Source organism: Myodes glareolus, chromosome 12 (assembly GCF_982192425.1).
Source record: "Myodes glareolus chromosome 12, mMyoGla1.1, whole genome shotgun sequence".
In the NCBI taxonomy this organism is placed as follows: domain Eukaryota; kingdom Metazoa; phylum Chordata; class Mammalia; order Rodentia; family Cricetidae; genus Myodes; species Myodes glareolus.
This window is the reverse complement of record NC_142037.1, coordinates 66,332,300-66,345,927: the sequence shown is the minus strand read 5'-3', so window position 1 is coordinate 66,345,927 and position 13,628 is coordinate 66,332,300. Positions and strand designations below refer to the sequence as shown.

The 13,628-nt window shown below is 41.6% G+C and overlaps 1 protein-coding gene across 2 annotated transcripts in view; it reads right to left on the bottom strand.

Annotated features, from left to right (window-relative positions):
• Positions 1-265: 265 nt before the first annotated feature.
• The window catches only part of Slain1 (SLAIN family member 1), a 57,570-nt gene continuing 44,207 nt past the window's right edge, over positions 266-13,628 (bottom strand). For both annotated transcript variants that reach the window (XM_085698222.2, XM_085698223.2), the window contains 3 exons: positions 11,418-11,573; positions 2,446-2,740; positions 266-1,347 (listed from right to left, as the gene is read on the bottom strand). In XM_085698222.2, coding sequence (XP_085554348.2) covers positions 1,272-1,347; positions 2,446-2,740; positions 11,418-11,573 — 527 coding nt within the window. In that variant the 3' untranslated portion in view covers positions 266-1,271. The remainder of the gene's footprint in view (positions 1,348-2,445; positions 2,741-11,417; positions 11,574-13,628) is intronic.

Sequence of the window (13,628 nt, the reverse complement as noted above, 5' to 3'; positions counted from 1 at the left end):
TTGTACATATGTCCTGCCAGCAAGATACTTCAGCTCGAGTGGCCTTTCTGAGAACAAGTCTGATCACAAAACTAAAAGCCTTGTACTTCCTATCAAACACATGTCAGAAAAACAAAAAGAAAATGCAGTATTAACAACGTGGGTTTTCTAAGTGTCTCCGCAATGTCCTTCTCCAGGAACATGGCCACAGCGCCTGCTTTTCCAGCTGCAATGAAACGAGCAGGGAGGTCTCCCTTTCAAGGCTGCACACTCATGCGTGACCTGATATTGCTGAAATAGAGTCTTTATTTCCGAACATTCCAAAACAGCAGTGTACACAGTAACAAATAGTAAGTCACAGACCATAAGAAAGCATTCATTAGTGCAAATGGGTTTTGTAAAAGGTCTATCAAAAAGATTTATTTGCTTTAAAATGCATTCATTTCCAGAAGCATTGTTAATAAAACATTACAGTTTCATCCTTTGTAATAAAGTATTGAAAATCAATTGTGGTTGAGTAGCAAACACTGCAGGTCTTAAGTGCAATGTGCTTATGATGCTGTCATAAATATGAAACTCATGTAAGACAATAAATTAACAATGAAAAAGACAAGACCGTTTAACTCTGCCGTCTGGCTGTCTCCTTGCAATGCTTTAGATTAAATTGTGCTCATTCAACGTAAAATTATGTCTCAAATTGTATGGTGTATTTTTGCTGATATATCCCGAGAGCTAAAAAAATAGTACCTTACCACAAAAATATTTTTATGGCACAAATTTTAAGTTGTTCCATAGTGGTTTACATAGGCATAAAAAGAAATAGGCACAAAAAATAAAATTCCTGTAAACTATAAAAAAATTAAAATTCAAACCATGTTATAGAACCTAGTTGTAAATATGCAATGTATTAAAATGCAGAACGTGTAACGGAAAGATGTTCAGAACATATAAGTAAAATGAACAAGGTACTTTAAAAACCTCATATGGCAAAGCATTATTGATACTTCTCAAGTCTCTCAAAAAGTATTCAGGTACAGAACAGTTCTACAAAAACTTCCTAGATCTAAGTGTCAGGATACCGCAACTGTGGGTTTGAGAATGCTGCGGTATCTCGGGCAGAGAGTAAGTGCAATCGTTAGTCTCTGTGATTGGTCCACGGAAAAACAACGCAGTACATATGTTAACGTGTGAAAGGGGAAGAATATCCCAGCATCCACTGTTACCCAGCCAGCTAGGTAACACAACCCTCATTTTCACTTCTTTCTCATTCTTCAAGGGTCCATAAGACGGCATCAGTAGCAGCCGTCTCTCCAGTTCCCATCTCTCAGTGTGCTGAGCGAAGACAGGGGCTTCGGGGGCTGCAGGAAACTAGGAGGAGAGGAGGAAAGCAAACGGGCCGTTAATAATCCCCCGGGGTCCCATCACTCTGCTCCCCTCTCCCATCAGCTCCTCCATTCAGTAATGACAAGCTGTTGGCCCTGTCCCAAATGTGTGTCAAGTTACATCCTTCTGGGTTCTCAGAGTGCATGCCCATCTGCTGGAGCCCGAGGTCAGAGAGCAGGGCCCCATGTGTCCCATAAGCACAAGTGAACTTTCAATATATCGCAAGGAGTTGAAGACAGAGAAGCAAAAGGTGAAGTCCTTAATGGAAAGGCAGTTTAAAGCACAGAGCAACTTGAATAGATATATAAGCTCAGACACAAATTCTTAACATTTTAAATAAAGAGCCTCCTTTCGTAGTTGCAAAAAACTTGAAAAATATTGAAAAAATAAATTTGAAAAACCCAATGTTTTCTCCAGTTTGAAGGAAACAGACTCTCTCATATTCTCTGACAGTACTGAGAATAGAAATCTTCCTCCTTTAAGGTGAGTGTGTGTGTGTGTGTGTGTGTGTGTGTGTGTGTGTGTATTTATCTTCAGGAAGAAAATGGAGGTCCCCAACAATGACTATATAAGTCACATAATTCTGTCCAGCCATAAACATGGTACATTTCTGCATCTACAAAGGAAAATGAGTCATGATTTACTATCACTACCCTTGTCTGAAATGTACCCTTAGAAGGAATTTGATATTTTTAAGCTGAGAAAAACAAACAAACAAACAAAAAACTTGCCTGAGTCATCTGGAATTTATCAATACAAACTGACTAAGTTCCTGATGAATGAAATTAAGATGTTTCAAACCTTGGGCAGAGGCATCACCGTGAGCACAGACGTGAGGAGGGAAGAATCGAACCACACAGGGAACTTGGGTCAGAGGGACGAGGGACAAGGATGGGGTGAGAGAAAGGGGAATCTGACTACACAGAGACATCTAACTGAGAGAGACCCAGGGTGGGCCATGAAGGACAGTGACCTATGGTTAAACTTAGCCAGAGAAAAGTGAGGCTGACCTGGATACCTTTTGAATGTCCAAGCATAGAAAGTTATCTGAACTGAATAAACTACAACTGAAGCTATTCTTACCTTCTGACCGGTTGTGCAATTTTGCTCCGAGGCAGGTTGCTCCCATTTATTGCCAGCGAAGGTCTCGGAAGGGCACTGCGGCCCAGGATCCCAGACGCTGCAGCTTTGTTGGGAGTGGGGATTCCCGTGCTGCCGTACAGCTGCATGCCGTTGGATGAAGGCACGCTGCTGCTGCTGCTGCTGCTGCCTTGAACAGTTGGACTCACGTAGGCTGTGGCTTTCAGGGGCTGCCGGATAGGCACCGGGAAATGCCCCACGCTGTGAACTCTGTGTTGAATCTGTCCTGGTGATGGGACTGCAGGAGAAAATGAAATCTGTGTGAAGGACTCTCAACTGCCTCCCTGTTAGATGTGTTTTATTTACATCCAGAGGAGCCGACACTGTCTGAAGAGGTAAGTGATGGACAGGTTCTAAACAAGCATGTGCACATGTGTGAATGCACACACACATACACACACAAACACACACACGTATTAGGGAAAAATCCCCCGATGAAGGTCTCCCATTCTGTCTGTCAGCACTATGCCTAAATACAGAAGACCCATGAATAACATGAAGAGCAAAAACTAGGTCATAACTTGTGATTTCCCCAAACTTACATCAGTATCCCCCCTTAACCCAAAGTCTTATCAATTAACATTGTCAGATTATACTTAAAATAATTAGGATTTACATGGAACTTTATATTTGTTTGAGTTTCCCTGGCATATGGGGTTGCATACGGTCTATAAGTGTGCATGTAAATTATAACTTCAACTGTTTATAACAGATTTAAAAATATTCATGGTATTAAATACTAAAAATAGAATGACATCTATCTTTATTTTATGTATTAATTACATATTCTTTTCAACTTTCTCAATTTTTCTAAATTGCAATATTTACCTGCAAGCTTATTCAAAACTTTTTCAAATATTATGACAAAAATGAGATATAAGAGGAACTGTTGAGATCAAATCTGTGCTGCTCAAAGGTCAACTGAATACTTAGAAGGCAATTCTATACACAATGCTTTTCCTTCTAGAAAACTTAAGAAACTCTGAATTATTTCAAGACAAATTTGTGTTTGCTTAGAAATGATTAGGATTCCTTTAAAGAGCTGTTATTTATTGTATTTATTTATTTATTTTTCTATGTGTGTGTGTGTGTATGTGTGTGTCAGTGTGTGCGCTCCAGATGGTTATAAACCACGTGATGTGGATGCTAGGGACTAAGTCTACTAGACAAACAGGAAGTGCTCTCAACAACTGAGCCATCTCTCCAGACCCCATTAGCATTTCTCGACAGTTGCTCTGAGGATAGCCTCGTGAAAACAAAACATGGGGACAATCTAATAGCTTTAATTACTGAGGGAGCCAGGGGTGATGTTTGTGGGCACAGTCCTTAAGTGGCATTCATTATGACACTATCTCAGGGTTTATCTGAAAACCAAATCATTAGAGCTGCTTAAAGCCTTCGCACCTAAAGCCCTTTGTAACAGTGGCAAAAATCTGTAAAATGAAGCAAGCGATCTGAGTAAGAACACACTGGGCATCATTGTACAGTCAGCAGCAATAAACAGGCAGAGATATTGAAGTTTGAGCTCCTTTTCTCTAAGGATGAAGAGGCACAGGTTAGCCTTCATGCAAAAAATTTTTTGTTAATAGTTTTTAAATGGAAAAATTTTGCTAATTAAAACACAGTTCAAGACGTGAACCTGGCTCAACCTGCTTTGAAGCACTATATATAATAAACCTTATGCACGTATGTTGGTGACTTTCTACAGGGAACACATTAGTGTCCCCATCTCAGGTCACACAGCTTCACTAAGTCCTCAAAGACAGCCACATGCTGCCTCCCAGGGAAACACCTCCAAAGAAAACACATTCCCTTCCCTCACCACACTCTGACCAGTTCGACATCGGAATCACATCCTATGTTCCTTTTTGCGTCTGGATTCCTTTACCCCATATTATGTGAATGGGAACATCACATGCTATGATATGTAATGTCATAATTATCTGTTATCCTGATGACGAAAGACCGAACATTCTCCATTATGCTTTGTTGATAATGTGAACGACTAGGCTGGGTATATATAGAGTACCTCAACTGTTAGAGTAAGTGAATTCAGCCGGGTCCCTGGATATAAAATCCAAACACAAAGATCAACTCTATTCTAAATGTCATCTGTGACAGTTGCTCTTCCCTGTCAACAAAAACAGACTGGAATCACCATGGAAACACACGTCTGGTGTATTAATGAGCATTTTTCTAGAAAGGTTTAATTGAGGAGGAAAGACCTATCCTAAACGTGGGCAGCACCATCCTATTGGTTGGGTCCTGGGCAGCAGAGAAAGAGGACAGCTGGCTGAGTACCAGCCTTCACCTCCCTGTGCAGATGTAATATGACCAGCCACCTGCTCCATGCCTTCCTCCCATGATGGATTGCACTCTTAATTTGTGAGCAAAGATAAACTCTCCCATCCTTAATTGTGTTCTATTACAGAAACAAGGAAATTAATATAGCAGGAAACTAGAGGGAGCTAAATTTGAAGTAAAATACTATTTGCAAAAAACAAATAATTAGATACTTTGAAATAAGATGGAAATCAATTAAAGACTATTCTACATCATGCAGAACACTAAACATGCACTGACACACCCAAAAGTGACCTGCAGAGTCAATGACATTCCAATTTCATTTGAAATGAAACTGTGGACCAGTTATCAGGTGGAGAGCTCTACAATGATTCCATTCCCCTATAGCCAATATATGTAAGGGCCCTGAATTAAAAAGAAATGATACTTAGAAGAAAATAGTGAAAATGGGCATAATTCTAGTTTTATAAGAAAGAAAAAATAGAAAAGACTATAAGGCCCGAGTTTCACAATTAAAAACCCAAGGAGAAGTCTCCGATGACACCATCCTGCCATTCCACTTTTCCTCACCTGCCCTCCACTGAGTCCTAAGCCTTGAACCTGAAATATGACGGCTTTAGTCAAATATGATCATTATTTGTTTGTTCCATTGCTCTGAAGAGACACAAGACCAAGGCAACTCTTATAAAAGAAAATATCTAATTGGGGGGGCTGGCTTACGGTTTCAGAGGTGTATTTCATTATCATCACGGCAGGAGCATGGTGGCATGCACGCAGGCACTGGACTAGGAGCTGAGAACAACATACTGATCCACAAGCAGAGAATGCGACTGGGTTTAGTAAATAGGCCTCTGAGACCTCAAAACCCACCCCCAGTGACACACTTGCTCCAATGAGGCCACTCCTCTTAATCCTTCTAATCCTATCAAACAGCCCAACTCCTGGATGACTAAGAACCAAATGCAGGAGTCTGGGGGGGGGCATTCTTATTCAAAGACCACAGTGCCTGCCTTCTATTACACAGGAATGCCTCTGTCTGTAAATCTGTTCTTGTCTGTAGGGCATTTCTCTGTTTTCTTCAATTCTTTGCATACACTAAATAGAATCCTACTATCTATCCATTATTTGTTTGTTTCTTAATGCCTGGACCTGGATATATCTATGGTGCTATCAATTATAATTTATTATTACTATTACTATTACTATTGCTACTGCTACTACTACTACTACTAATCCTGTGGTTCAGTTGGCCTCAGCTCTGGCTATAGGTCATTTCTTAAAATTGGTTCTTGCATCCTTCTAGCATAGTCTCATCAATTTTTGAGATTTTCAGAGTTAGACATTCTAGGCCGTGTGCAATTCATCCTATTTTGGGTTGTATTAATTTCCACCTGTTATGCCAAAATCCGTGAAGTCCCTAAAAGCCAACAAAGAGACCAAATCCCATATGTAAAAGCAAAGAACCTTTATTTTATGCAAGTTTGCAAACTCAGTCTCTCCGCATGTCCAATGTATTGGAATAAACAGAGCCCCGAGCTCAGTTACAGTTGACTTTTTAAAGTAGTAAAGGTGGGAGTGAGGGGTTTTTGAGGTTCAGGACCCCTGATTGTCTGACATTTGTCTAGGGGTATCCTGGTGACTGTGTGCTGGCAGGTGATCCTATCTACACCGGTTGGAATGTTAGGCATTCCTTTGGATGGTCTGTTTTGGGGTGGTGCTCAGGTAATCTCAACTCTACCTTGCTTCAGGGTAAACTACTGAGACTCAGACCTCTATTAAATTTATCGTTGGCTGAGTCCTACTCTGGCAGGTGATAATGGTTGGAAGTAAAGAACTTCCTTTGGGTGGATCTGTTCATATTTAGCTTATCATGGCTGGCTCTTACATTGCCCACACTGAGTTACAGACAACGAAATTCCTAATTGGCCCCACATTTGCTGCTGTCAAAACATTTTTCTCTCACCCTGCACTTACACTGTTGATCTTCATAACTCAAACATGGAATTTATATTTTTTCTCAGCTAAATTTTTTTATGGTATAATTAGTTTGCTGCCTTAAAAATGATAAAAAGTTAGTTAACAGTCCTCTGTTTCACATCATTAGTAAACTCATAAATTGTCTCTTCCTTGACTAGACACTTCACTAATTTAACTATTTAACAGCTAAGCCCTAAGATGAAACTCTATGTATGGCATACGTTCATTCATCAGCTCATGTTTATCTCACTGTCATTCCCTAGGCGTTCACTGTGTTGGATAGTATGTCAGCTACCAGGAACAGAAACTCTAATAAACCAAGGTCCAAGCCCAGAAGAGCTCACAACCTGGTAAAACAGATTAACAATAGCTGGGTGGTGGTGGCACATGCCTTTAATCCCAGTACTCAGGAGGCAGAGTACTCACAATTTCTGTGAGTGTGAGGCCAGGCTGGTCTACAAGAGCTAGTTCTAGGATGGACACCAAAGCTACACAGAGAAACCCTGTCTTGAAAAACAAATCCTTTATTGAATATATATATATTGAATATATATATATATATATACATATATGTGTGTGTGTGTATACACGCACACACACACACACTCAATAAAAGTTGAGCACTCTCTATCTGAAATGCTTGGAAAGACATTAGATTTAGATTTGGAATGTTTTCAAATTTGAGAAATACTTATTTATCTATATATCTATCCAACTACCTATTGATCGTCTATCTATCTATCTATCTATCTATCTATCTATCTATCTATCTATCTATCTATCAATTACATGGGTGCTTTGACTGAATATATGACTGTGCTTCCCAATATGTCTAAGAGTCCAAAAGGGGCATCAGCTCCCTTAAGAGGAGAGTCACAGAAGGTTGTGAGCTACAATGTTGTTGCTGTGAACAAACTTGGGTACCCTAAAAGAACAGCCATTTAATCACTTAGCCATCTCTCCAGCTCCTCAAATTTGAGAACATCTGCATATATACATCTCTTGCATTAGTGATTTGATCATAAAATTCCCCATACAGGCAGGCTCACGTGTTGAAGCCTTAGTTCCTAGCTGTTGGCTCTGTTCTGAGAGGTACTAGAAACATTAGGAGGTGAAGTCTACCTGGAGGAAGCAGGTCATTGGTCATATCCTGGAAAGACACACCTTGTCTCTAGACCCTCCCTGTCTCCACCCTCTTTTGGCCACCAGGCAGTCATCAAGGCCTTCCTCTACCTGCTCTCATCAAGATGACATTTGCTATGCCTCAGACCCAGAGCGACACAACCAGTCACTCATGGACAACACACCCAACACGGAATCAAATGAACCTTTCTTCCCTTCAGATGGCTACTCTTGGTTATATGCCACAGTGGGCCAAAATCTAACAAAATATTGAAAGTGGGGTGGCTGCTCTGACCCTCAGACCTTGTGGTTCCTAAGCCTTTGGTTATGGGTTTGCGGAAGGAATTTGTGAACTTGGAAGTTGTCTGGAGAAGCAGGGAAAAAACAAAACAAAACAAAAACACTTTGCGCTTAGTGATTCTCATAGTAACTCAGAAGATCAGAGTGCCAGCTAGATCTGGTGATAAAAAGGACTATATTCGTGGTGGTGTAGATGGGAATGAGGACTCATCTGAGGGAATCAGACCACCGTAGTCATGGTCCAAAGAGTTCAGCTACTTCCTGAGCTGCCAGGGGACCTTGGAGTCTCTCACATGATTCTGGTTTCACAGGTAAGCAGAAGGCAAGAGCGACAGCTTCATAGGGTCTCTGTCGAAGCACTCAAGGGACAGGGGAGGAGAAAGATTAGGTAGCCAGGTGCAGGAGGGCCAGAAGCCTTGTAGTTGAAACTTGAGGAATTACAGATGCATAAACACAGGACACGTCCTAACAAAAGCTGCAGGGAATGGTAAGAGCTAGAGCAGGGAGAAGCCATATGGTCTGCAAGCGGTAAAACCATAGGTGTGGGGCTACCCCAGAGCCCAGGTGCTCACATTATGGCATCACTTGTCAGGATGGTTGACACTGTGGCAGCAGGTGCTCATCTTGCTGGGATTCAGCCTTGCTTGGGTCCATCTATTCCTATCTTACCCTCCTCTCCCCTGATGTGATGGGAACATTTAGGCTGCATCACTTTAGGCTGAAGTATGGACCTTCTCCCATATCTCACAGTGCTTTCTGCTGCTGTGATGGGGATGTTTACACTATATCACTTTATACTGAAGTATGGACCTTCCCTAGATCTCACAGTGCTTTAGTGCTGCTGCGATGGGGATGTTTACACTGCATCACTTTATACTGAAGTATGGACCTTCCCTAGATCTCACAGGGCTTTCTGCTGAGATTTGGCTTAGGTTGTGGAGGGACTTTGAACTTGGAGCTCTGAGCACTTTAAGAACTGTGAAGACCATGGGAATTCATGGAGATAAGTTAAAAGCCTTTTGTATTACCAAAGGAACAAGAGCTGGCCAGGGGCAAAGTACTATAGTTCAAATACAAAAGGGTACCCACGGGCATAGGTGTCAAAGGCTTGGCCATTATTTTGAAGGTGGCAGAAATTTTAGGACTTGTGAGTGGAAGAGGCAGGTCATGGGGTAGATCACTGAAGGAGTGTGGCCTCTCCCTGTTTATCTTCTGTGTCCTTGCCACCATGAACTGGGCAGCCACCTTCTTCACATGTTCCATAACATTTCCCTTGTCTCAGGCACAAAATAATAGAGCCATCAGCCATGGACCAAAAAGTTCCTCTAAAAATGTGAACTAAACACATTTTTCTTTCTTTTAAATCGCCTCCCTCAGGAACAGCACAGAAATGCTCATACATTGCTGATGAACCAAAGTCTAAACACAAAATTCGTTTATATGCACACAACTTAACGGTAATTCTAAACAACATTGCAAATTTATAGGAAACACAATTTCACAGTATCGAATTTTCCACTTGAGATATCACACAGTCTTCAAAAGTTTCAGATCTTAGGATTTTTCATTCTCGATTTCTAGGTTGCAGAAATACAACCTGTACACTGGGTAAGAGGGGTGGTCCAAAATCTACCCATCCCCCTCCTACGGTATTCAGGAGCACGTGCTAGCATCGCCAGTAAAGCAATATGGACTTTCCAAAGGATGAGGCCTTTAGGCTCTGCTATGAAGAAAAGAAAAACAGAAAAAATACCAAAAAGAGGACAGCAGCCCGCGAGAGCCCAGCATTCTGGCAGCTGAAAGCATAAACCCCAGCAGAACTGGGTTTGACTCTGCGCTTCCTGCCTGACCTCCCTTCCCATGACTAAATTATCACTTCACCTATTTGAAGCTGTTTCTCATCATCAAAACGGGAATGATAACAGAAACAACCTCACAGAGCTGTTGGAAGATTAAGCAAGATGATGTCTATAATCCAGCTAGCACAGCTCCTGACACAGAACAAACACAGTCATTTCGGTGTTAGGAGCTAGGACATCAAGAAATAAAAGGCAACTACATGTTGGGAAATAATCTGCAATCCAAAACTGGACTTGAGAGAGGAGGGTTTAAAAACTACTCAATAAGCAAACGCATCGCCAGCACATTCTGCATGCCCCACGGACGTCTTAGGGATATGTAAAGACTGCCTACAGTCTCCTTCCTGTATCAGTATAAGACTCAACCTCTCCTATGTAGGGATGGGACCACCACCTGGAACCACCGCATCCTCACCGGGGTGAAAAGCACACACTAGGGTTAACATTACATCGCTCCTTGACAGGGAAGACAGACAGTAAGTGAGAGACGACCCTGTGGTACACTGGAATGGAGGAGATACAAAGCACCTTAGACACACCAAATAGATCATCTTTGGAGGGAAATGCTCGGAATGGTAAAAAAAAAGAATCTCACCAAAGTAACGGCTGGACCTGATGCGGGAGAATTGTCTGTATTCTGTCAATCATATTTTAATAAAACGCTGATTGGCCAGGCAGGCAGTATAGGCAGGAAAACCAGACAGGAGGTAGAGGTGATGCAATGAGAACAGGAGAATTCTGGGAAGCAGGGAGGTTCCTCTGCCACTCCTGCGCAGACCACTGAAGAGGCAGCCTGTAACTTGCCCAGCTGAGAAAGGTACGGAGCTATGTGGCTAATGTAGATAAGGATAATGGGGTAACATAAGTTATAAGAGCTAATAAGTAGCCTGACCTAATGGGCCAATCAGCTTTATAACTTATAGAGATCTCTGTGTGATTGATTTTCTTTGGGCTTGCTGGCTGTGGGGTACTGGGCGGGACAGAAACCCCAACAAGCCGGCCCTCATGTTACATGGACCAAACTAGAGTGCTTCTCTCTAATAAAATTGACAGACTGACTGACCGAAAGATGAGAGTCTACATGGGTAAGAGGTTTATATAATGATCAAACTCATGATTATTTCGTAGGTCTGCTATCCTGGGGTGTGAAAGTGTCCTATAATTTATTAGTAGCAGCAACTGGCAACATGAACACTGGAGGAAATACTGCTGGATTATAGTGAAAACTAAGTTACAAGACGGAGAAAAGCCTCTCTCATGCACCTAAGTGAAAAAGAAATGATGGAAAACTAAGTTTTTCCTACTGGTGCTATGACTAATTAGAATCATCAGCGCCATCACTGGGTTACTTACTGCAGGATGGAACCCGTGAGACCCCACTTCCAGCTCCATGCAAGCTGGAGTCAAAACTCTGACTGCTCCTCACGGTCACGGGAGAGCTAAGGTTGCTGCTGACTGCGGCGGTGCTTGGTGTCCGGGCCAGGTTAGGCATACTTCTTCGTAGCTTATCTAAAAGAAGAATGGATTTTTCTTAAGTTAAAAAGCACACATGAATGCCCCTTCAATCAGAACACGTGCTTTCAAAAGTAAATAAGTAAAACTGTCATTTTTTATCAGTGGCACACAGAAAATAGCAAACAGGCTAAGAACTGACCTCTTGTAAGGGCAATATACGCCCTAGAAAATTCTAACCGATACATTGTTGACAAGAGAAACCACGCCGTCCTCATCAATTTGCTATTTGTATACTCAGTAAGTGCGCAACACTACATCAAATAAGGTTAGGAAATAACCTTGAGTCATTTATAAATGAAAACACTAAAAATAAAGGCACAGGCTAATTAAAAAAATAATATGAGATTCAAAACCAACACTTACTAAATCTTTTGCTAACACATCAAAATGGAATAAATTAATAAAATTCCCCTCCTCCTTTAAATTGCAATCTAAACTGTCTTAGGATGGCCACAAGTTGCATTAACTTCTTCAAAGTGCTAACCCTCCCAGTATGCAAGCGGGTTACACACTCTAGGGAAAGACCACAAGACTGAATGGCCTGATTTTGTTTCTTTCCTGCTAGGTGAGTTTTCTGCCACCAGGAGGTGACAGAGAGTTACACATAAACAGCCTGGCTTAGATTTGAAACTGCCAAACATCTGTTGAAGGTAATTGGTTCTTTACTGAACCTCCGCCTGCCCCATTACCACCAATGTGGTACATCCCGCCACTGAGGTCAATCCGGACCAAGCACTAAACTGAACTTCATCCCTTTCCATTTCAGCTTGGCCTACTCCCCCTCCTTCTGGACTCCAGACCCCAGATTCTGTCAGTTCTAATATTCATCAGGCCCGCCCCCACCACACAGGTCACGGCCCCTTTCTGTCACCATTTCTACACAATCCACTTCATTGGTTTCCAGGGACCCTGCCGTACTTTTCTCGAACATGGGGACACACCAAGCTCAGCTCTACTTCCAATCCATTTTATCGCGATCCCAAAGCCTAAAATTCTGAACAAGTGCCAGATTAGGCCTCCAGATTATAGGCTCAACAGACACAAGACTTATCTCCCGATGCCTCATTCCTGCCATTCGGACCATTCCAATGACAGGGGAGAACTCTCTTACTGGTCCCTCCACTTGGACCATTTCTTCATTCCATGGATGGAAGGAATGAACAGAAGAAATATTTATGGTGCAGAGACTAAATGCCAAGTAGTCAATATACACTAGGGACACCAAAGTGAATGAGTCCACCAGTTTCTAAATCTCACTGAACTCATGGTTTAAACCAGCACTTCTTATCTTTTGTTCCATTATCAATCCTAGAGAGAAAAATTCACATGAACTTAAATTCAGTTTCTCCAAAGTGAAGGATATTAAATATTAACGAATAACATTTTGAAAAGTAGAGGAGAGCTGAAATTTTGGAAGATCACAAACATGGTAATGCCTAAATTTGCTGTAATTCTTCTCCTCACTAAAATCTGTTAAGAACTATCTCCACAAAATATACTCTAATGTACACTGGAGTATGCATAACAGGACATACAGTCTCATGGCCGGCCACTTTTTTTTTTTTCAAGCTAAATCAGAAATCAATGATGTACTTGACTCCTCTTGATGGACTGAAAATCAAACCAGAGCACTTCATATTTCTCCCCTGATACATCGCACCATCTTCATTGCTTATATTCACCAACTCTACCTTTGTCTAGCAACAGTTTGCTCTTTGGTGTAGTCTAGGGACCGACAGATAATCAAGCAAGTGTAAAAAAGCACATTACATAATACATATGTACAATAAGGGATTTTGGAAAGTAGTTAAGTCAACCTGCAAACCTGCATTAATACATTAAGAATATATTCAACTCCTGCTTCACAGAGGAGCTCTTCTACACACCTGCTAGCTGGGACTCTGCCGTTCCCACCTCCCCACCTGTGCACAGTACATAGTATTCTGCCATAGACTCTCCTATCTCGTGGTTGCTTTTTTCATTGTAGTCATTTCCTATTGCTCTCAGAGGATTCCTTCCAATACCCCAGCTATCTAAAGCCATAGATAG